The following is a 21,783-nucleotide window of genomic DNA, read 5'->3' as shown; positions in this document are numbered from 1 at the left end:
AACACAGGAGACATTGTCTTTTTTATGGGCTATGAAAAAACAAATAATTAAGAAGAATAGTCCTGTGTGTGATTCACACCACAAGAAAGACAGAGAGAGAGAACTGTGTCTGTTTTACCATTACCTTATGGGACACAATTATGTCCTTATGGAGTTATCAAGAGATAATTTGATTTGTTATTCTAATTTGTTTATTTTTGATTTAACAGGCAGTCTTTTTTTGGGGGGGGGGGGGTGCATGATTCACAATGTTAAGTGTCATGTGTCCAAAGGGGGAATTACCAGTCCCCTGGGGCCCTTTCGTAAATATGAAAATGTTTTTTTTCACATGCTTGCCTGTAAAAGGAAGTTTTCCCTCACCTCGAGTGATAGCTTTGTATTGCTGTTGTTTTCTTTTCTTTTCTTAGTTTGTCTTGATTCAATAACAAATCTCACCAGATTGGGTCTGCTGGATGGTCGGGATTTCTCCCTAAGGATTAGCCCTCTGACCTGTAACTCTGCAGTGAGATTGCCAAAATGATAGGGGAGTATAAGCCCATTCGGGGGGGGGGGGGGGTTCAACTGTGTGTTGTTATTCTAAACTAAACTGTTGTTCTGGTCTGTCCTCTCGAGGTTATGGCGAAGGTGACCACAGATGGTATCTAGATGCATGGAAAATAATTTGGCCGAGAACAGTGTGAACCAATACCCCCTCTACTCGTCTAAAAATCACAAAAATGGCATACAGTATGGTCTTTCATCACTTCTACCGTGAGAGTCCGAGCCAGCAACCTGTACCCAGCATCCAGAAGCTATTAACTGCTTTTTCTCTCATGTTTTGTCTCTCAGGAGTGCAACATGGGTCTATGTGGAGTGAGCATGGAAAGAGGTCCAGTTCAAAAGTCTCACATGCTGCTGGTGTACTGGTAGGAAAATGGACAAAGACATATACTGCAAGGTCCGTTATCAAGGGTCATCCACTTTGAACATGTGCCATTAAAAGGACAAACTGAAAGACTATCTGAAGAACATGAAAAAATGCCAGGAAAGGAAGGATGAGTGCCGGGGACGGAGGGGGCTGGTCAACCGTGCCCGTAATTGTAGTTCTGTCCATGAGCTGTTCTTGTCTATTGATGTTCAGTATTATCATGTTTCATGTTTTGTGTGGACCCCAGGAAGAGTAGCTGCTGCTTTTGCAATAGCTAATGGGGATCCTAATAAAATACCTAATTGATTTAGGCTTATTCAAAATTGTTTATTTGGGATATCAGGTTGATTGTGGAAGTCTGCAGACTGCGAAACGTATACTAATTTAGACTAAGAATGCATTAAAATACCAATCTGTCATTACCACAAGTGATGAGGAAAGTGAGGGTCTTTCTTAGTAAAGTTGGTATAAAACAATTATAACATGTGTTCTCGCTCTCTTCCCTGTGAATTGTTCTTAAAATGCTGTAACCTGTGCCTCCCTGACTGGTAAGTTTTCAGCAGCTATCATGTTTTCTGCTATTCCAGAGGATTGTGAAACTAATGAGTTGCCAACTCTGGATGAGCCCCCATTTCCTGCTGTAGAGAAGGACGATGGTTAATGATTGAAGGTTGTTTTCTTTTAGGTTGAGGGTAAGGTCATCACCCAGACCTTGTTTTGAGAACAAGAATGAAAGATCTCAGTTATAAGGTCTCAGCTTAGAGAAGCCTTGTGAGGTATTGGTCTGTCACATGTTATGAATATTGGTTGGTCACATGAATGAAAGAAAATGGTAATGATTAATTATGCAAATATAACTTGTCAGCGTATGTATGCGTATGTAGCGTATGTATATAAGACAACTGCTGGGACTGCCCAGGCAGAGCTCCTGATTGACATGTGTACTTGTCACGAGAATTCTCAATGTTCATAACCCAATTCAATTAAACTATGCAGTCTGCAACCCAGAATTTGTAAGATACTGGTTGAAATGAAACAGACGGAGGCCCAGCTACGATAGTCAAAATGTTTATTCACGAGAGCGCTTGTTCGTTGTACAAAACCATTCATTTTATACTAGCTCCTTACACACAGACTCCTTACGCACACAAACAGAAGGTATCCTACGCACACTGTTCCACTACCCAGCCGACAAAGATTAGGGGAGGCCGTGGGAATCCCTCCCCGTCCTCCCACAAGATTGGGGAAATGACAGGAAGTACTTCCCACGGTCTCCCTATCTCTCAGAGGCTCCTAGCCAGGTCGGCACCGAATTCTGCTTAGACAGCCTGTGTTTAAGTTACTATAAAGACATATTGTACAGATCTACTGCTTTCCCTAATTCTGACTAAAACTACACATTTATTATAATTTCACTGACTAAAACTACACCCATCATTAATAATAATTGTATGATTCTAATCAATTTCATACCATATGATTTCAGGGTGGAATATTCTAATCATTCATTTAAACAGAAATTCCATCAACAATCCACCCTTAATGACTAAATTATACACACTGATACCTCAAATACTATGTAGAAACAAATGGTGTACAAGAATAATTCAAACCAATACATGTACAGTATGTCAGGGTTCTCTACACAAAATTCAAAAAATAGGTCACCAGGTAAGAATGCCCTATGGGAATTTTTAAAATCAACACCTAAACTACACAAAAACAATAATATATTTATGAATGTAGCCCGAGCGTCAATTCCCCATAATTCGCGAATAAAGATTTACTGACCTTGTCTCGTAGACTGGGAAAAGCAATGGTGCATTGAGTTGGTTGGAACCTCTCCAGCACGCTGACAATAAACATGATTCATTTTAGATCAACTTCAAGAGTCCCTGTGTAAGTATTTCCATGACTCAACCTTCCCACAACTTTCTGGGAATGGTGCAGGATAATTGAGCACTTTGGAACATTTTGAGCACTTTTAAGGAACTTAAAACATTTTTGGGGGTGGTATTATTACTTTAAAAGGAAGTTTCATTAATGCAAATATGTTTGCATTTCATTTCAATTTTGATAATGTTCTTGGAACATTCTCCAACTTGTCTGACATTGGGAAACAACGGTCTGTGGGAATTTCAATACTTCAGCATAATGTTTCCTCCAGGTTTCCTCACGGTTCTTTTTCAAATACTGTCCTCAAATTGTTCCAAGAATGTTTCTTAACAATGTTCTTCTGTTGGAATTTCAGTACCTCAGCATAAAGTTTCCTACAGGTTTGGGAGGGTCCAGCCTTCCATTAAGATTATAAACTTGGTCTGGTTTAGTCTTAACCATATGGATGTGGTAACACATCATTCCAAGATCAAAATACCTATCCGGGGCCCTCAAAATAAAGATAACTGATGATCAGGAGTCTGAGGAGTCTGGGAGGGGGTTACAAATCCATTTCCAAGCAATTCGAAGTGCATCATTCCACTGTCCAACGGTCATCTACAAATGGAGAAAATTTCAGGCCACTGGCAATCTACCTAGGACAGGTCATCCCACGAAATTCAGCCCAAGAGCTGACCAAAAGATGTCATAGAAGTCTTTAAAAACACAGGGTAACATGAAGGGATCAACATGCCTCTCTTACCACAATCATGTGCATGAGTCAACTGTCAGAAAGGGACTTGGCCTACATGGGAGGTCAGGAAGGAAGAAGCCTCTGCTCTCAAAAAATAATACCAAGATACGACTGACGTTTGCCAGACAACACCTAGGTAAAGACTGAAACTACTGGAGCAATGTGCTCGGCACAGATGAGTCAAAAGGGTAGTTGTTTAGCCACAATGCCAGATGCCATGTTTGGCGAAAGAAAAATACTGCCTTCGAACAGAAGAACCTCATACCAACCGTAAAGAATGGAGGCGGTGGCATTATGGTTTGGGGCTGCTTTGCTGCCTCAGGGCCTGGCCAACTTGCCATCATTGAGTCAACCATGATGTCAACATTGTACCAGAGAATTCTTGAGGAAAAGGTGAGGCCATCTGTCAAATAGATGAAGCTGAGCCGAACATGGATATTGCAACAGGACAATGATCCAAAACACAAAAGCAAAGCTTCAACAGAATTGTTCAAAAATAATAAATGGAGGGTTATGGAATGGCCGAGTCAAAGCTCAGATCTCAATCCTGTCAAAATTCTATGGGGAGACTTGCATGCAAGAAAGCCCTTAAATATGACAGTTGAAGCAGTACTGTAAAGAATAGGCAAAATTTATCTGAGTCGATGTAAGAGACTGATACAGTTCCAAGAAACGGCTACATTGAGTTATTTCAACCAAAGGGGGCAACAAGCTATTGAAGCTAAGGGTGCACTTGTTTTTTCCGCACTATGGAATTGCATTTCTGTAGATTTGATGAATGAATGATTGCAAAGTATAATCTTTCAGTGTCATTTGTTAAATTAGTTTTCCTTTATCTGTCAATAGTGTTGAAGTGAAGATTACATAGCCACCTGTCCAAATATGTACAAAAAAATATAACTTTCCAGGGAGTGTACTTACTTTTTCACATGACTGTATTTAAAGTCATGTTCTCAAATTGTTCAGAGGATATTAAGACCACTTTAGTAACATTCTAAGTATGTTATTTAAAAATAATATTTAAAAACGTATACATTCCATTCTCGGCATCAACAAAACTCTCTATCCTCTATTTTGTTAAGTGTGTTCAGGTGTGTTGGCCTCCCCCATTAATTGGCCACACCTGATCTTAATTAGTGCTTGTTTCCATCCTGTTGGCACAGTGTACTAAGTCCATGGATAGAGAAAAGAGATTATCGGTTTGAATCTCACTGATGCCGTATCACAATAAAAAAAGAAAATGTGTATGCGTGTGTTTTATCTGTGCTTGGAATTTAAAAGGGTTAACCCAAAATAAGCTAGCAGTTTTATTAAAAGTCTTATTGAAACATTCAGGGAAAATTTTTAAGGAAGTTATTTTTAAAAAAACGTCCAAATAATCTAGCATTTCTGTTCTCAGATTGTTCATAAAACCTCCCAGGAAAACGGTCAAGGAACCAGAGTATAACGTTCTCAGAACCTCCCTACAACCTAAAAAAAAAAAATGATCAGAAAAGGCTATATTTTCACTTCCGTTCCCAAAACCAAAAACGTGTGTTCACACAACGTCCAAGGAACTAAATGTGATAGCTGGGTTCTTAGCAAAGATAAATTTCTCAAGCAAGAATTTTGCTAGGACTGTCTGGGGTGGGAGGGGAAAACTGAAAACTAGCTGTTATTGGCAGACAGGTTTGAAACTCTTTCTTTTTGGTCTCTTAGTGTAATTTACCGCCTGATAATGTCACCAGGCAGGCCAAAACTCCATCCCACCAAAACAGGCTAAAATTTCAGGCAGTCTTTTCAAGCCACTTACACTTAAAAGGAATTATCATAATTTCACAGTAGTATTATTCCAAACTCATAGTGTGTAAATGTATATAAAAACATGAAAATCACATTTTTGACTGCAAATGATCATAGAGATGAAAACTCACGAAACATTTCTCACCATCAAATTGCCAGACGGTAGGTTAGATACTCTTTCATTCTGTCTGTGTGTTTGTCATTGTTTTAATTCCTGTCTTTACTCCTCTCTTCTTATTTCACTGCCCTATTATCTCTTTTTCCATTGTTAACAGGATACAAGTCTCAGCACAGACAGCGCAGCCAAAAGGCTGAAACATTGAAACATCTGGACCTAATGGAAAAAGGGTTCTGCAGACACAGAGGAGTGATGAACAGACAGAGAATGAAGGACAGTTGGAAAAAAGGGGAGGGATATCAATTCAAACAAAGGAAGAGCAGGTAGAAGAACGCAGCAGAGGAATGACTAGCTAAATGTTGTGCCACCACAGAAATGTCTGCCTAGAGTTGGCATTCTGATTTAAGGGGAAAATTGAAAATCAATCATCCAAGAGTAAGAGACTTTTTAAACAATTGAAGAGGGAAAGGCAGGCCCAAATGAAAGAGGAAGAAGCTGAAGCCTGCTCTTCCACATTAGACAGATAATCATCCAAACAATAAGTTATAGTTTTAAAGTAGGTAGCAACATCTATTAGAACCAGATGACGCTCCATTTGTTTACCCAATCATTAGGTCTGTCTCGTCTTTGCTCACAATAATCAGGCCTTTTTAGTGGGGGTTAAGGAAACCAATATGTAATTTGGTTGAACTAACACTACTGTAGAAGTGACAGGGAAACTCCACTGAATTTGAGAACCTCAGAGTAGCATAAATGATTGATACAATCCAATGATTGTAGTTGGATTAGCTAAATTCAGCCTCTTTGCCCAACTGTAGTAAAGCATGGAGAATTTTTTTGTTGTTGATTTGACTGTTGTAATTCAACTAGCGCTCAGCCTGCACAACTTATACATGTTAACTGTATGTGACTGATGGGAGTATCAAATGTGCCACTGTTCACCAGCTATCCAGATCTATCATGGACCATAAAGGGTGGCCTGAGAACTTTACAGGAAAGCATCTGCTCACGTCATTCATCCCGGCCCAAAGGGGAATTCCACTGGCCTTTTACCCATGCTTACCAAGAATTCACAAGAGACAAATACAGATAGTTGGACCAAATGCTCGATCATTGTCCCACCATCATACTCACCTTGTATAAGATACTGGTTGTCAAAGATACAGGTGTCAGGATAGTGTATTGGAGGCGAAGTCAAGTGCAGGAGAGCAAATATTATGAACAGGCACACTTTTATTATAGTTCCAAAAACAAGAGCACGACATGAAACAAACGGACCATAAAAGTAGAGCACGTAAATTAACACCTCCTAAAATGAAAACAATTACACACAAAACATGATGGGAAACAGAGGGTTAAATACAAGTAGCTTAATTGGGGAAATGTAAACCAGGTGTGTATGGAAACAAGACAAGACAAATGGATATACGAAAAATGGAGCGGCGATGGCTAGAAAGCCGGTGATGTCGATCGCCGAACGTCACCCGAACAAGGAGAGGGGCTGACTTCAGCAGAAGTCGTGACAACAGGAACCAAAAATAAATGTTTTCCCCATTAGGTTATATTACATTTCTAGTCAGACTGCATTCAACATTGTATAAAGTATACATAAATATAGCAATTATGTAATATCAGTGTAATAACCATTGAGAAAACGATTGTGATATTTTCATGGGCATTATTACCAGCATATGGCAAAATAAAATGTAAATTGCTGCATATGGCCCCAGGGGGATTGATAATAACAATAACATTCCTGAACGTGTCTAAGTATGACATCATGACAGAATTTGAAAACACTGAGACTGGCAACTACAGATGTGACAACGAGATGTTTCTGCAAATTAAACATTAATTGTGCTTTGGTAAAATATGAAATAAGATGGTCACTATCTACCTACCCTTAAAGTCGAAGTTCACAGATTTTACAAGGTGCACTCAACAACCAACAGTTCCCCAACTGAACTCTGCCCCCAATAGACATGACAAGCAGCAAAGGTGAGGTGGAAATAGAAGGTTGAATGACAAACTCACTTGTCCAGAACGAAGTAGAGGTCAAAGCCCCCGAAGCAGGATGGTTCACCCTGACCTCTGTCCTGGTTGTGCCAAGCGTTACCAGCTGTCAGCACCACCAGCGCACTTACAGCACCAAGCAGCACTGGTAACCAGGAGCCTCTGCACCCATATAAATACATTATTCCAGTTTGGAGGAGCTATTTCACGTGAGAGGAAGATTAACACCACCTTGGAAAACAAGCGGAGAAAAAAGGATTGCTTATTTCTGTATCTTCATCCAATATTCTTCAGCATTGAACATAACTAATCCAAAAGGGTGAAGTGGAAGGCAGAGAATGCACTGATGCTATGAATCCAGTCTGTCTCAATTGAGTCAGGAGGCTCTCATCACTGGCTTGGGGCAAGCACAGGCTACACACACATGTACTGAGCCTCACAGCAGCACACTCCTCTTATCTCGCCTTTTTCTTTTGCTCTTTTCATACTGTTGGGAAGTAGGACAGTGGAAGTGTATTCCAGGCAGCTCCAGAGAAACCCATGTAATTGTGTCTAACTTAAAGCCTCCTTCCACGACTCCCTGACTTTCTTTTCCTTTTTTCTCATGGTTGAGGCAATAATGAAGACAGAGGTGAGAGAAAGACAAACTATCGCCTTCTACTGCCATCTAGTGGTGTCAATCACTACCAGGAGCTCATAAGATCAAATCAAATCTAATTGTATTTGACACATGCACTAAATACAACAGGTGTAGACTTTACCATTAAATGTTTAGTGTTAAGTCTACAACTGTTGTATTCGGTGCATGTGACAAATACAGTTTTATTTGATATTCTCCTGGTATGGAACCTAGTCATACTGACTGTCACCACTAGATGGCGTGTTTGTCTTTCTGAGAGTTTCAGTCTGTTTACCTGAGGAGTGAGTATACTATAAACCAGCATAAATATACTGATTTTAACTTTTTAATGTGTAGAAAGATAACCTTGAAATGGGCATGGTCTAATTGATTTAACAAACGAAAATACATTTAATAAATCATAAAATCAATTGTTATTTCTGGTTGCTATGTAGTAAACCCCTCTAAACTTCAAACCTGTTACATTCCGTTTCTTCTGCATTGGGAATAGATTAACTAAAAATATCATAACCACAAAACAAATATGTCAATGACCTGAAACTAACACTGTCAGTAAAGGTTGTGTAAACTTTTGGGTAAATTTGAATGAAAGGTCCATTATGCAACACTGCAACCTGCAAATAGCCATTTGAAGTCGTTTATTTACTGGCTTAAACTAGACCTTACAAAAACACTCTCACATCTTTGTGTATTGATATTTTTCCGGCAGTAAATGACAGTTAACATCTATCATGACGTTCTTGAAGTAAATAAAGTACGGACACCCTAAGGTGAGGTGCTGAGTAACAGAGGAGGATCTTTACAAATGAAACAGAAAGTTGCACACTAACACGTATCTTTATTTTTCATTTGTATCATGATGTTTTTACCATTTCATTTCAACCAATCCAATTCGTCAGACACCAGAACATTCACATTTGACACAAAGTAAGCTGACAACATATTTTATTCATTGTATACTGAGAACATAGCGAAGTAAACAATTCACTTCCCCACAGAGCCGAAGACAGGGCATGAAATGGAGGGATCACTCTTCTTAACCACCTTGAATTCACATGCCTTTTGGTCCCACTCCTTCATGCAATCATCAGGAAAATCTACGGGAGTTGCATACCTGCAATCAAACAATCAACAAATAAGTTTGTTGTGTAAATCAATAGAATTTCACTCATCCAGTCTTTTAATAAACCCCTGAGAAACCGTGTGTGGATATTTTGAGAAGATAACAATGGGTTGTATATTCTTTTAGTGTGATAGATACAGACTGGGAAGGCTGAGGGCTACATAGTCCCTGCATTTTGTAGGTGATAGTATAAAGTTGTACCCCGAGCAGCATGAATTACAAGTGCAGTCCATGCAATCACTGTTCCTCCAGCTGGAACCAATAGGATGCCATGTCTCATCTTTGTCATCACGACAATGGGTAATCATGCCTAAACAAGAAAATAGTATAGCACACTGTATGTGTTTATTGCCTTTTTCAATGTACATGTGTATTTGATGTAGCCTGCGCATCATTCTTTTTAGCCAACATTCCACTCCTTAGCAATCCTGTTATTTGCAAAGAAACTGGCCTTTCTTTAATCTTCAAATATCACCATTCTGTCATTAATGAGCTCGAGGAGATCAGGGGATTTGATTCTGATTTGGTAACCCCCATAGCTATCATCAATCGTAAAGTTATGCAAATTGGAACTCTATCTCTATTTTTCTCCATAGATGGATGTTCCAGTGTTGGTGTATGGTTGCTAAGCAACCATTTTTGTTGTCCAGACAGTCTATCAGTCTATCAAAAATTGCTAGCTCAAGTCTAAATTCTCAAATGGAATATACTGAACACAAATATAAACGCAACATGTGAAGTGTTGGTCCCATGTTTCCTGAGCTGAAGTAAAAGATCCCAGGAATTTTCTATAAGCACAAAAGCTAATTTCTCTACAATTTTGTGCACAAATCTGTTTACATCCCTGTTAATGAGGGATGTAAACAGAATAATCCATCACCTGACAGGTGTAGCATGTCAAGAAGCTGATTAAACAGCATGATCATTACACAGGTGCACCTTGTGCTGGGGACAATAAAAGGTCCCTGTACAAGGTGCAGTTCTGACTGCAGTAATGTCCTACAGAGTTGTTGCCAGATAATTGAAGGTTCATTTCTCTACCAGGTCGTATGCTGCATCAGATGACCTGGCCTCCACAATCACACAACCTCAACCCAATTGAGATGGTTTGGGATGAGTTGGACCACAAAGGGAAGGAAAAGCAGCCAACAAGTGCTCAGCATATGTGGGAACTACTTCAAGACTGTTGGAAAAGCATTCCAGGTGAAGCTGGTTGAGAGAATGCCAAGAGTGTGCAAAGCTGTCATCAAGGCAAAGGGTGGCTACTTTTAAGAATACACATTTTTGGTTACAACAAATATGTGTTATTTCATAGTTTTGATGGCTTCAGTGTTATTCTACAATGTAGAAAATAATAAAAAATAAAGAAAAACCCTTGAATGAGTAGGTATGTCCAAACTTTGACTTGTACTGTATATTTTAGGAACTTACTAAACTTACTATTGAAAGTAAGAATAGTAGAATACACCAGGTGTAATTTCGAAATTTAGTTGTGTATCAGCACTTTTTGTCTTGTTATTTCAGTCACAGACAGTACCTCAATTAGCCATGTCAGCTAACAATTTTTAGATTGGTAGTTAGTCTAGTCAGCCATCTTAACTTGTAGTAATCATGGCCAAATCCCGACTGGGGACGTATTGATTTTGTTAGTCATTTTCACTCAGATATCATATTAACATGGATACAAAATGTGTAGAATTGCAGGAAATTATCTTTGAAACTGCTAAAAATGCTCTCAACCCCCAGAAAATGTGTTGTAAAACTGAAAAAAAATGTCTCTCTGCCCAATTGTAAAATTTGTATAATTGCATTGTTATAAAATTGCTATCGTTTTTTTCTCCCACACATGGTAAAATGATTACAATTGCAGAAAACGTACTTTATTCCCATGACAAAATTTGTAGAGTTGCAGGAAATTAGCTTTAAAAACCCCAAAAGGCTAGAGACGGCCCTGGCGTTGATTTTAAGCCTCAAAATACAACAACTTGCTTAGCTAACCGCTAAATGATTATTTTATTTTATTTGTTATAATTCTAATTCTATTTTTGAGGCTCCACATGTTGTCATGGAATATATGAATGTTATTTCCAACTACCAAATAGCAACTGTTGGAAATCCAGCTGCATATTGAACGTTGAGATTGCCGAAAGGCCAGTCTCTTTGGCAAATAACAGGAGTGGAATGTTTGCTAAAAAGACTGGTAACCAGACTATATATATTGTGTGTGTGCATGTGTATGTGAGTGAGTGAGAGAGAGGGGGGGGGGGGGGTAATAGTATTTTTCTTTACCTGGCTTCAAGGTCATAGGCTTCATGTAGCAAAAAGCATGGAACAGTGGAAGCAGCACACACAGGATTAAGGCTAGAGCCAAGGACTTCTTCACAGGAAGAAGGGAGGGAAACATATGTTATTGAGGGGAATAAACAGCCATTGGCCTAGCGTTGAACCTTCAAAACAATTCTAGATAAACAACTATCAAAACCAAACGGACACATTTCTACATTTTGAGCTTATCATTGACCCTACCCTAGGTTATAAAATAACGTAATATTTGTACAATGCCCTCCTCTACTATGTAATTTAAATCCACCATCCATTCCGACTTAAAACACATATGTGGGGGTGTTCAAAAGATTCATTTTGCCAGCATTATTTATTATGTCCACATTGTGATAAAATGATAAAATGTGCAACTGAAACCCCATCACCTATTTGTCATTAGGAGTTAGAACAAGAACACAGCTTCATCAACCAAATTCAAGGACGGTTCCAGCTCCTCCAAATTCCTGCTAACTTGTACATATCATGCCAAATTTTAAGAAACTTACCATGCTTCACAAGAATGTAGACTGGATACTAAGGTAATTCTAGGGATCTTTCAGGGAAGAGAACTTCACAGGCTTGTGGGTCTTTTGGAAGTAGCTTACCTTTGGAATTCAACAAGGGCTGGGGTCAAACACTGTCAGTAAATGGTGCACGTGACTTTCGGTAAATCAGAATTTAAGGTCCTCTACGCAACAAAGCGTGTAAATAGCCCTTAGTGTGTATGATATTTACAGTGCCTTGCGAAAGTATTCGCCCCCCTTGAACTTTGCGACCTTCTGCCACATTTCAGGCTTCAAACACAAAGATATAAAACTGTGGGACACAAGTGGGACACAATCATGAAGTGGAACGACATTTATTGGATATTTCAAACTTTTTTAACAAATCAAAAACTGAAAAATTGGACGTGCAAAATTATTCAGCCCCTTTACTTTCAGTGCAGCAAACTCTCTCCAGAAGTTCAGTGAGGATCTCTGAATGATCCAATGCTGACCTAAATGACTAATGATGATAAATACAATCCACCTGTGTGTAATCAAGTCTCCGTATAAATGCACCTGCACTGTCATAGTCTCAGAGGTCCGTTAAAAGCGCAGAGAGCATCATGAAGAACAAGGAACACACCAGGCAGGTCCGAGATACTGTTGTGAAGAAGTTTAAAGCCGGATTTGGATACAAAAAGATTTCCCAAGCTTTAAACATCCCAAGGAGCACTGTGCAAGCGATAATATTGAAATGGAAGGAGTATCAGACCACTGCAAATCTACCAAGACCTGGCCGTCCCTCTAAACTTTCAGCTCATACAAGGAGAAGACTGATCAGAGATGCAGCCAAGAGGCCCATGATCACTCTGGATGAACTGCAGAGATCTACAGCTGAGGTGGGAGACTCTGTCCATAGGACAACAATCAGTCGTATATTGCACAAATCTGGCCTTTATGGAAGAGTGGCAAGAAGAAAGCCATTTCTTAAAGATATCCATAAAAAGTGTTGTTTAAAGTTTGCCACAAGCCACCTGGGAGACACACCAAACATGTGGAAGAAGGTGCTCTGGTCAGATGAAACCAAAATTGAACTTTTTGGCAACAATGCAAAACGTTATGTTTGGCGTAAAAGCAACACAGCTGAACACACCATCCCCACTGTCAAACATGGTGGTGGCAACATCATGGTTTGGGCCTGCTTATCTTCAGCAGGGACAGGGAAGATGGTTAAATTGATGGGAAGATGGATGGAGCCAAATACAGGACCATTCTGGAAGAAAACCTGATGGAGTCTGCAAAAGACCTGAGACTGGGACGGAGATTTGTCTTCCAACAAGACAATGATCCAAAACATAAAGCAAAATCTACAATGGAATGGTTCAAAAATAAACATATCCAGGTGTTAGAATGGCCAAGTCAAAGTCCAGACCTGAATCCAATCGAGAATATGTGGAAATAACTGAAAACTGCTGTTCACAAATGCTCTCCATCCAACCTCACTGAGCTCGAGCTGTTTTGCAAGGAGGAATGTGAAAAAAATTCAGTCTCTCGATGTGCAAAACTGATAGAGACAAACCCCAAGCGACTTACAGCTGTAATCGCAGCAAAAGGTGGCGCTACAAAGTATTAACTTAAGGGGGCTGAATAATTTTGCACGCCCAATTTTTCAGTTTTTGATTTGTTAAAAAAGTTTGAAATATCCAATAAATGTCGTTCCACTTCATGATTGTGTCCCACTTGTTGTTGATTCTTCACAAAAAAATACAGTTTTATATCTTTATATTTGAAGCCTGAAATGTGGCAAAAGGTCGCAAAGTTCATGGGGGCCAAATACTTTTGCAAGGCACTGTAGTTGTAAAATTAATTCAGAGAAAAAATGTATATAAAAATCTATCATTTATTGGACATATTTTGAAGCTATGAAGTTCCTTGTTTACTGACTCAACCCAGACGTTACAAACACACACAAACGTTTTGTTCTTCTATCCTCATGGGGACCTAAAATGTATTTCCATTCAAACTCCTACTCCTATTAAACCTAACCCTTACCCTAATCTTAACCCCTAACTCTAAACCTAACTCCTAACCCTAGCCCTGAACCTAACAAAGTAAGCATGTTTGTCACTTTTGTTTACTCTTTCCCCATCCCCACCCCTTTATTGAATTCTAAAGGTGGGCTACTTCCAAAATACCCATTATTTAAAAGCATGTACTTCCCTACAAGAACTCCAGTAGAATTACATTACAATCCAGTCTACATTGGTGTGAATCATTGGTGTGAATCTTTGGTGTGAATCATGGTAGGTCATTTTGCATGTTACGTTTTCAGGATATTGAAGGTGAAGGCCTTATATTTGGTTGATTTTCCATGATATGTAACAACACTAGATGCTGTGTTCCTGCTAATTTACTGTAATTTACTATAACTCCAGTAACATACAGTGCATTCGGGAAGTATTCAGACGGTACAATCTTGGCACAACTGTATTTGGGGTTCATCCCATTCTCTGCAGATCCTCTCAAGCTCTCTTAGGTTGGATGGCGAGCGTTGCTGCACAGCTATTTTCAGGTCTCTTCAGATATGTTCGATCTCCCAATTCCTGCCGCTGAAAAACATCCCCGCATCATGATGCTGCCTCCACCATGCTTCACCTTAGGGATGTTGCCAGGTTTCCTCCAGACGTGACGCTTGACATGCAGGACAAATAGGTCAATCTTGGTTTCATCAGACCAGAGCATCTTGTTTCTCATGGTCTGAGAGTTCTTTAGCAGCCTTTTGACAAACTCCAAGTGGGCTGTCATGTGCCTTTTACTGAGGAGTGGCTTCCATCTGGCCACTCTACCATAAAGGCCTGATTGGTGGAGTGCTGCAGAGGTTGTTTTTCTGGAAGGTTCTCCCATCTCCAAAGAGGAATTATGGGGTATTGTGTGTAGATTGATGATGGAAAAAAAATATTTGATCAATTTTAGAAAAAGCTGGTAACGTAACCAAATGTGTAAATGTCAAAGGGTCTGAATACTTTCCGAATGCACTGCAAGTAGCCTAATGGGGTTTCATTTTGATATGATAATGTGGACATAAAAATAAATACTGCAAAATCACCTTTGTTTGAGTCTGAATGGATGTTGGATTTAAACGACACAGTAGAGAAAAGACATCGGAAAAATAAAGTTACCGGTATTTATTTTCTAGAGTAGGGTCAATTAACTATTATTTTAACATGTTTAAATGTGTCAGTTCCATTTTCTAGTTCTTTATTTTCAATGTTTTGAAGGTTCAACGGTAGACCAATTGCTTGTTTATTCCCCTCAATAACATACGTTTTCCCTCCCTTCTCCCTGTGAAGAGGTCCTTGGCCCTAGCTTTAATTCTGTGTGCACTACTTCCACTGTTCCATGCTTATTGCTACAGGAAAGCTATGACCTCTGACCCGGGTAAAGTAAAAGACTAAGCTAACCAGCTAACCACCTTCATAAACACGAACATTTTTTAATTACGCTAGTACATTGAAAAAGACAACAAACCTACACAATATGTTCAATTGTTTTCTTGTTCAGGCAAAACCCATTGTCGTGACGACAAGGACAAGACATGGCATCCTGCTGGTTCCCGCTGGAGGAACAGTGATTGCATGAACTGTGATTGTTTAGAATGCTGCCAGGGGTAAGTACAGTAAACACAGCCGTATTCTAGCACCCACCAAATGCATGGTCTATGTAGCCCTCAGCCTTCCCAGTCTGTATCTATCACACTAAAGGAATATACAACCCATTGTTATCTTCTCAAAATATCCACACACGGTTTCTCAGGGGTTTATTAAAAGACTGGATGAGTGAAATTCTATTGATTTACACAACAAAATGATTTGCTGATGTTGATTGTTTGATTGCAGGTATATGACTCCCATAGATTTTCCTGATGATTGCATGAAGGAGTGGGACCAAAAGGCATGTGAATTCAAGGTGGTTAAGAAGAGTGATCCCTCCATTTCATGCCCTGTCTTCGGCTCTGTGGGGAAGTGAATTGTTTACTTCGCTGTGTTCTCAGTATACAATGAATAAAATATGTTGTCAGCTTACTTTGTGTCAAATGTGAATGTTCTGGTGTCTGACGAATTGGATTGGTTGAAATGAAATGGTAAAAACATCATGATACAAATGAAAAATAAAGATACGTGTTAGTGTGCAACTTTCTGTTTCATTTGTAAAGATCCTCCTCTGTTACTCAGCACCTCACCTTAGGGTGTCCGTACTTTATTTACTTCAAGAACGTCATGATAGATGTTAACTGTCATTTACTGCCGGAAAAATATCAATACACAAAGATGTGAGAGTGTTTTTGTAAGGTCTAGTTTAAGCCAGTAAATAAACGACTTCAAATGGCTATTTGCAGTGTTGCACCGTTGCATAATGGACCTTAAATTCAGATGTCCCCCTTAAGTCCACACACACCATTTACTGACAGTGTTTGTTTCAGGTCATTGACTTATTTGTTTTGTGGTTATGAAATGTTTAGTTAATCTATTCCCAATTTAGAAGAAACTGAACGTAACAGGTTTGAAGTCCAGAGGGGTTTACTACAAAGCATAATCAATGAGTTAGCCAGCTAACTTGGATAAGCAACCAGAAATGAAAATTGATTTAATTGATTTAAAAAGCTAAAGGTACATGTCTTTTCGTTTGTTAAATCAGTTAGACCATTACAAGCCTATCTTTCTACACAATAAAAATTAATTCAGTATATTTACGCAAGTTAGCTGGCTAACACCTTTATGCTGCTTTATAGTATTCTCCTCAGGTAAACTGACTGAAACTTTCAGAAAGACAAACTATCCATCTAGTGGTGACAATCAGTGTGACAAGGTTCCATACCAAGAGCTCATCATATCAAATCAAATCTAATTTTATTTTTCACATGCACCGAATATAACAAGTGTAGACTTTACAGTAAGCATATCAGGTAAAGTCTAAACCTGTTTTATTTGGCGCACGTGACAAATAAAATGTGATTTGACTTGATCTTATGAGCTCCTGTTACAGAACCTTGTCACACTGATTGTCACCAATAGATGGCAGTAGAAGGGAATGGTTTGCCTTTCTTTCACCTCCGTCTTCATTACCTCTTCAACCATGTGAAAAAAGTCAAGAGTTGTGGATGGAGACTTTAAGTTAGACACAATTCCATATGTTTCTCTGGAGCTGCCTGGAATACACTTCCCCTTGTCCTACTTCCCAGCAGTAAGAAAAGAGCAAAAGAAAAGAACAAGATAAGAGAAGTGCGCTGCCCTGAGGCTCAGTGCATGTGTGTGCAGCCTGTGCTTGTCCCCGACCCAGTAATGAGAGCCTCCTGACTCAATTGAGACAGACTGGATTCATAGCAACAGAGCATTCTCTGCCTTCCACTGCAGCCACTGCACCCTTTCGGGTAACTTCTATTCAATGCTGAAGAACACTGGATGAAGATACAGAAATAAGGAAGTGCAGAGGCTCCTGGTCAACAGTCCTGCTTGGTGCTGTAAGTGTGCTGGTGGTGCTGACAGCTGGTAACGCTGGGCACAACCAGGAGCCTCTGCACCCATACAAAGACATTATTCTAGTTTGGAGGAGCCATTTCATGTGTGAGGAAGGATAACACCACCTTGGAAAACAAGTGGAGAAAAAAACCATTTGAATGTTCAAAATGGCGCCGGAGAGGATAGCTGCTGTTTTACGGGCTCCTAACTATTTGTGCTATTTTGTGGGGGGTTTTCAGCATTGTTTGTAACTTATTTTGTACATAATGTTGATGCTACCGTCTGTTATGACCAAAAATAGCTTTTGGATATCAGAACAGCGATTACTCACCTCTAACTGGACAAAGATTTTTCTTTAATGTTGCTCCCAGACAAGGCCCAAATCCCCGTCATTCGCAACAAGAAAAGAAGGAGATAAAGTGGGAGCAGATCAGGGTGCCTTGTGAGAATTCGTCAGCGAGTGGGAAACCCACCTCTACCATCCGTTCTATTGGCCAACGTGCAATCACTGGAGAATAAACTGGATGAGCTCCGTTCGAGACTATCCTACCAACGGGACATTAAAAACTGTAATATCATAGGTTTCATCGAGTTGTGGCTGAAGGACGACATGGATAATATACAATTGGCAGGTTTTCCGTGCATCGGCAGGACAGAAAAGCTACGTCCGATTAGACGAGGGGTGGGGGTGTGTGTGTCTATTTCTCAATAACAGCTGGTGCGCGATGTCTAATATTAAGGGAGTCTCGAGGTATGGCTTGCCCTCCATTTGGCAAATCTGATTCTATCCTCCTGATTCCTGCTTAAAAGCTAAAACTAAAGCAGGAAGTACCAGTGACTCGCTTAATACGGAAGTGAAGTGGTCAATTACGCGAATGCTACGCTATAGAACTGTTTTGCTAACACAGACTGGAATATGTTCCGGGATTCATTCAATGGCATTGAGAAGTATACCACCTCAGTCACCAGCTTCATCAATAAGTGCATCGACAATGTCGCCCCAACAGTGACCGTACGTACATATCCCAACCAGAAGCCATGAATTACAGGCAACATCCGCACCGAGCTAAAGGCTAGAGCTGCCACTTCTAGGACACTTATAAGAAATCCTGCTATTCCATCAGATGAACCATCAAACAGGCAAAGCGCCATTACAGGACTAAGATTGACTCCTACTACATCGGCTCCGTGCTCATCGGATGTGGCAGGTCATGCAAACTATTAAAGATTACAAAGGGAAACCCAGCCGTGAGCTGCCCAGTGACGGGAGCCTACCAGACGGGCTAAATGCCTTTTATGCTCGCTTCGAGGGAAGCAACACTGAAGCATGCATGTGAGCACCAGCTGTTCTGGATGACTGTGTGATCACACTCTTCATAGCCAATGTGAACAAGACCTTTAAACAGGTCAACATTCACAGATGGATTACCAGGAGGTGTACTCAGAGCATGCACGGACCAACTGGCAAGTGTCTTCACTGACATTTTGAACCGCTCCCTGACCGAGTCTGTAATACCTACATGTTTCAAGCAGACCACCATAGTCCCTGTGCCCAAGAAAAGTGGAGGTAACCTGCCTAAATGACTACCACAGTAGCTATGAAGTGCTTTGAAAGGCTGATCATGGCTCACATCAAATCCATCAAACCCTAGATCCATTCCAATTCGCATACCACCCCAACAGCTCGACAGATGACGCAATCTCAATCTCACTCCACGCGGCCCTTTCACACCTGGACATATGGAACACCTATGTGAGAATGCTGTTCATTGACTACAGTTCAGCATTCAACACAAAGCTCATCACTAAGCTAAGGACCCTGGGACTAAACACCTCCCTCTGTAACTGGATCCTGGACTTCCTGATGGGCCACCCCCAAGTGGTAAGGGTAGGCAACAACAAACACGCTGATCCTCAACACGTGGACCCCTCAGGAGTGTGTGCTTAGTCCCCTCCTGTACTCCCTGTTCACCCACGATTGCGTGGCCAAGCACAACTCCAACACCATCATTGAGTTTGCTGATGACACAACGGTGGTAGGCCAGATCACTGTTAACGTACACGTCATGAAGCCGAGATCTTTTGTACAGTGTGTGTGTATGTGTTTGTGATCTTATGTTTAGCAGACCTAGTTAGAACATGTGAAATCAGCTCTTTTCTGGATAGGAGAAATTGGGATTGGGAAATATTCAGTGCCTGTGTTGTCAAATCATAATGATTAGCAGGGGCTAGTTCAAACATAATTAGATTGAGATGTTTATAAAGTCAGTTCTTTTGGTTAAACATTTTAACTCAAAGGAGCCCATGGAGATGTTTTAAGATTATTTGCATTGTATTCTAATGTACTCGCCATCTGCTTGCAGGTGTTGGAGGGTGTTGGTATCTTGGACAGCCCAGAGACAGAGCAGAGCCCTGAGGGCCCATCTACAGGTGGTTCATCGCCCCTTGATGAATCATCTCCCCAGCCTGGTTCATCTCCTCCCCGGTCCCTTTCCCAACGCCCAGGCCCTTCTCACCAACACCCAAAGTACCGTCCAGGCGCACCCTTGATCTCTGCCCTTCAACTCCATTAACCTCCGCCCCATCTCCCTGACCCAACTCCAATGGCCGGAAGAGGAAGACAGCTGTGGTCCTTTGGACACTAACATTATGCAGCAGATGGATGACTCCTGCTGATCAATCTCTCTCGTTTCTCAGGGACATGACAATGTACTTTCACAGGAACATCGATCAGTACTGTGTGTCCGCTCCGTCCGCTCTCGAGTGAGACAGAGCCCTCTGAGTGAGACAAAGCCTTCTGTCTCACCCCAAAAACGTTTTTTTCTTATTCACATGTTAGGGTGGTGGGTAATCTACTGTGTTTTTTTCTCCTTTTTCCTCCTTTTTTATGTACAGTTTTCTCCTTTTTTATATACAGTTTATATACAGTTGAAGTCATTCTCTACAGTTAAAGTCTACAGTTCAAGTCATTCTCATACAGTTGAAGTCAAATAAAGTGCTGATCCATACTGACCTAAAACAGGGAATATTTACTAGGATTAAACGGAATGGTGAAAAACTGAGTTTAAATGTATTTGGCCAAGGTGGAGTCATTAAAACTAGTTTTTCAACCACTCCACAACAAACTATAGTTTTGGCAAGATGGTTAGGGCATCTACTTTGTGCATGACACAAGTCATTTTTTCAACAATTGCTTAAAGACAGATTACTGTGCTTTTAAACATCATGGAAAATTCCAGAAAATGATGTCAAGGCTTTTAAAACTAGTTTTTCAACCACTCCACAACAAACTATAGTTTTGGCAAGATGGTTAGGGCATCTACTTTGTGCACGACACAAGTCATTTTTCCAACAATTGCTTAAAGACAGATTACTGTGCTTTTAAACATCTTGGAAAATTCCAGAAAATAATGTCAAGGCTTTAGAAGCTTCTGACATCATTTCAGTCAATTGGAGGTGTACCTGTGGATGTATTTCAAGGCCTACCTTCAAACTCAGTGCCTCTTTGCTTGACATCATGGGAAAATCTAAAGAAATCAGCCAAGACCCCAATTGTAGAATTTCTACTAGGATTAAATGTCAGGAATTGTGAAAAACTGAGTTTAAATATATTTGGCTAAGGTGTATGTAAACTTCCAACTTCAAATGTATATATACAGTATATATATTTAAACTTACTGTATTTCCTCATTCACATGTTACTTTCATCACACTTTTTACCTGTGTATTACATTGTTTTACATATCACTATTTTCCTCTTGTGAAAGTAAATACATATCTAAAATGTCTGCAAATGCATTTGTCTGGTTATTTGTACTTGTGACAGAAAACATTACTGTTTTGAATTAGTCACTCAGTAAATTTGTACTGCTTTGTACATGAGATAAGCAAATGAGGTTAACGTCTCAGGGGTCTGCCCTTATACACCTGGATACTCACCCATGTACCATAGCAGGAAGGTCTATATTGAAAGGCCACTCACTACACATGACCATGTACAACCCTGTGTTATGTAGATCAGGTTAATGTCTCGATGGTCTAGCCTTTATTGTCTACAGCTGGACAGCCATTCACCATAGCAGGAAAGTCCTCATTGAAAGGCCACCACACATGACACAAGGTTAGGTATATGTCTTGAGGGTCTAGCCTCCAAAAAAGATGAAAAACTTAAACAACATTGATGAAGTGACTTTCGTTATAGTAGTCTTTATTGTGATTTGTAAAATGTGAATAAGAAATACATAAAAA

The 21,783-nt window shown here is 40.0% G+C and overlaps 1 protein-coding gene and 1 long non-coding RNA gene across 3 annotated transcripts in view; one reads left to right on the top strand and one right to left on the bottom strand.

The window, feature by feature from the left end:
• Positions 1 to 12,253, bottom strand: part of LOC110525650 (anthrax toxin receptor 1) — a 54,822-nt gene extending 42,569 nt beyond the window's left edge. Inside the window, exons 1-4 of one of the 2 annotated variants that reach the window (XM_021605971.2) lie at positions 12,041 to 12,215; positions 11,502 to 11,589; positions 9,414 to 9,522; positions 7,471 to 9,203 (exon numbers count right to left, since the gene is read on the bottom strand). In XM_021605971.2, the coding sequence (XP_021461646.2) occupies positions 7,471 to 7,631 (161 nt within the window). In that variant the 5' untranslated portion in view covers positions 7,632 to 9,203; positions 9,414 to 9,522; positions 11,502 to 11,589; positions 12,041 to 12,215. Of the gene's footprint in view, positions 1 to 7,470; positions 9,204 to 9,413; positions 9,523 to 11,501; positions 11,590 to 12,040 lie in introns of both variants that reach the window. The other variant, XM_021605973.2, reaches the window with a different exon arrangement.
• Positions 12,254 to 14,181: 1,928 nt separating this feature from the next.
• LOC110525653 lies at positions 14,182 to 16,211 on the top strand. The gene is made up of 4 exons (XR_002473790.2): positions 14,182 to 14,322; positions 15,370 to 15,457; positions 15,581 to 15,686; positions 15,916 to 16,211. It is a non-coding gene; the product is annotated as an uncharacterized LOC110525653 (long non-coding RNA).
• Positions 16,212 to 21,783: the final 5,572 nt, after the last annotated feature.

Source organism: Oncorhynchus mykiss, chromosome 6 (genome assembly GCF_013265735.2).
Source record: "Oncorhynchus mykiss isolate Arlee chromosome 6, USDA_OmykA_1.1, whole genome shotgun sequence".
Taxonomy (NCBI): Eukaryota; Metazoa; Chordata; class Actinopteri; order Salmoniformes; family Salmonidae; genus Oncorhynchus; species Oncorhynchus mykiss.
Note: the sequence above shows the minus strand (reverse complement) of the source record. Positions and strands in the feature narration are given on the sequence as shown.